The following is a 2,602-nucleotide window of genomic DNA, read 5'->3' as shown; positions in this document are numbered from 1 at the left end:
GGACCAGGGAGGATGATTCAACCACTAGATGTCGCTGAAAACAACAAATCCTACACACTGTGCCTTTAAAATTTTGTCGTCTTCCCTGCAAGTTAGCAAAGTTTTTTTTATTCACAGCTGATAAGTCCTAATACCCAAAGGTTGTTTGGGATTTGCACTTTAAAAATTACATCAAACATWCCTTATTAGAATAACCTAAAAACAGGATTCACACCAAATATCAAGGAGTTATCCTGGTTACGAAGACAAATCAAGGCATATCTCTGGAACTGCATAATATCAGGATGATCCAGGGATCAAAATGTAGCTTAAAAAGCAGGAATCTGAAAATGTGCTGAGATCCTTTTGACCAAATGTGACTGAATCTCAGTTTGATGTGATGGGTCACACAGACTTGGTGATAACCCAGTCAGTTTTACAGTTACTCTGTTGAAGTTTGGTGTGGTGGTCTTCATTAGTAAACACTATCAGAGCTAACACAGCATGTGATTTCTCACTTCAGATAACAAAATGTCATTTAAAGGTTTGACCTAAACGCTTTTAACTCTGTCCTTTCTCATCAGACGGTCTTTTCTTGCACGAAATGTACCAAACTTTCATGTCAGCAGATTTGGCACATCTTTTGATTTTAGATCTTATAAATCTCAGTTAACAGAAGTTAGCCTGATAACTGTGGTTTCCTCTGAATGTTTTGTCTTGATGTTGGTTTAGTGGCAGCGTGATGGTTCAGTGGTTAGCACTGTTGCATCACAACAAGAAGGCCTCTGGGTTCTGTGTGTATATGTTCTCACCATGTTTGCATTGGTTTCCTCAGAGCAACATGTTTAGTCTGCCTTCTGYCCCAGGTCCTTAAACAAGGATCTGTGATCCCAGCGGAACATACCTGGTTAAAAAAAAGACAAATATTAAATTGAGTGGTAATTTAATGAAGCGTATTAAAGAAAGTGAAAACAAATTGAAAGACTCATTTTTCTGCCATATTTTGTACTTTCAGAGACAGAAATGACATTTTGTGTGTTTTTGTTTGCAGATGCGATGTTCTTCGGCAGCAACAACCAGTTATGTATGTTCTGTGACCTGCAGCCTTCCGATTGTAACGGCACAGGGACGTGCTCCACCAACTGCTCCATCTCATCCATCTGTGAAAAGGCCAGTGAAATCTGTGTCTCCATCTGGTAGGTGTCTGGGAGCAGAGAACTCTCCTCATCGTACTTCTGACTTGTCAGATCACACTCAGTGGTAAACTGGACCTCAAACTGTTTTATGACTCAGATCCACACACAGCCATGTCACAGACAGGACTGTCAGATRWACAAACAGAAACATCAGCAGGTTCCTGGAAAAAAGGCAAAACATTCAGCTGTTAACGTTTTAATAATAACCAACCTTATAAGATTGTCTACACAGATCTCAGTGTCAATACAAAGATCAAGATGTTTACCTCTAAAGAGCCATAGAAGTGAATCATCCAGTAGTGGTTCCCTGCGCAGCTTTAACGTCAGCTCTGGGTTTAATTAGCTGAATTTATTGTAATGCAACCAGGCATGTCACAATAACAAACTTAGCTGGACTGCAAATTGTCTCAGAAACGATCCCATTTGAAACRACTATGAGGATTAGAAAAGAGGGAGACGAAAAGAAAACAAACAAGCAGGAAAATTATCATCCTCATTTACGCTGCTCAGACTTGTTCTGTGACGGACACAGCACAACATGAAGGGTCCAAAAACAATCAGAACAAACAGAGAAACTCACTCCTCAAATGTCCAATCCTGACAATACAGACAGCTGCATTGGAAAGTTCAAGAAATGTTTTAACTGAAATAAACAAAACAAATGAAGCCACATCATCAGAGTATTTCTGAGTAGAGCTTTATATATGCAATAACTCGGCTTTGGTGCTGTCTGAATGCAAAATCCATTTTTACAGTCTAATTTGATTGTCCACTGTTCAYCACGTTTAACTGGTCGCTCATTTTGCTGTTCAGGAGGAAGAACGAGACRGGCTTCTCCGTGGAAACTCTGTGCCATGATCCCATCATCCCACTGTACGGCATTCTGCTGGACGACTACAACAGCACCACCTGCGTGATGAAGGAGAGGAATCTGACGAGCGGGATGGCGTACGTTTGCTCCTGTTCAGATGAAGAGGAGTGCAACGATATTCTGCTCTTCACTTCCAGTGAGTACYCTACATGGCACACAGTTAGCACAGACGCTAACTAAACTTAAAAAACAACGTGGAAAAGCTAACACTCCTGAAACTTGCMTTGTTTTAGTCAGATGTAGACGGACATTTTTCTTATAATTTTAATATAAACCCATCCAGTGGTTCATAAGATATTTAGCTAAAAGTCAGGCAGAGTTTACTCTTAATAGTTAAACATTTAAAAATTTAAATTAAAGGCACAGTGCGTAGGATTTTGTCAATTCTTTTAGCCGAAATTGAGATAATCACTAATGACAATAATAAAAAACATGTTTAGTCATTGCAGACAAAGCCCTTGTTTTATTATTTTTACCTTATAAAAAGTTGTTTATATCGCCATGGTTGCGGGTCACCACTACAGGCAGCCGCCATCTTGCACCGCCATCTTGTCTA

The 2,602-nt window shown here is 39.7% G+C and overlaps 1 protein-coding gene across 1 annotated transcript in view; it reads left to right on the top strand.

The window, feature by feature from the left end:
- Positions 1–1,030: 1,030 nt before the first annotated feature.
- Positions 1,031–2,602, top strand: part of LOC106519273 (TGF-beta receptor type-2) — a gene marked incomplete at its 5' end in the record, with an annotated part of 34,869 nt that continues 33,297 nt past the window's right edge. The window contains 2 exon segments of the mRNA XM_014010858.1: positions 1,031–1,175; positions 1,989–2,182. Coding sequence (XP_013866312.1) covers positions 1,031–1,175; positions 1,989–2,182 — 339 coding nt within the window.

Source organism: Austrofundulus limnaeus, unplaced genomic scaffold (genome assembly GCF_001266775.1).
Source record: "Austrofundulus limnaeus strain Quisiro unplaced genomic scaffold, Austrofundulus_limnaeus-1.0 Scaffold74, whole genome shotgun sequence".
In the NCBI taxonomy this organism is placed as follows: Eukaryota; Metazoa; Chordata; class Actinopteri; order Cyprinodontiformes; family Rivulidae; genus Austrofundulus; species Austrofundulus limnaeus.
The sequence above is the reverse complement of the archived record's forward strand: the minus strand, read 5'-3'. Positions and strand labels throughout refer to the sequence as shown.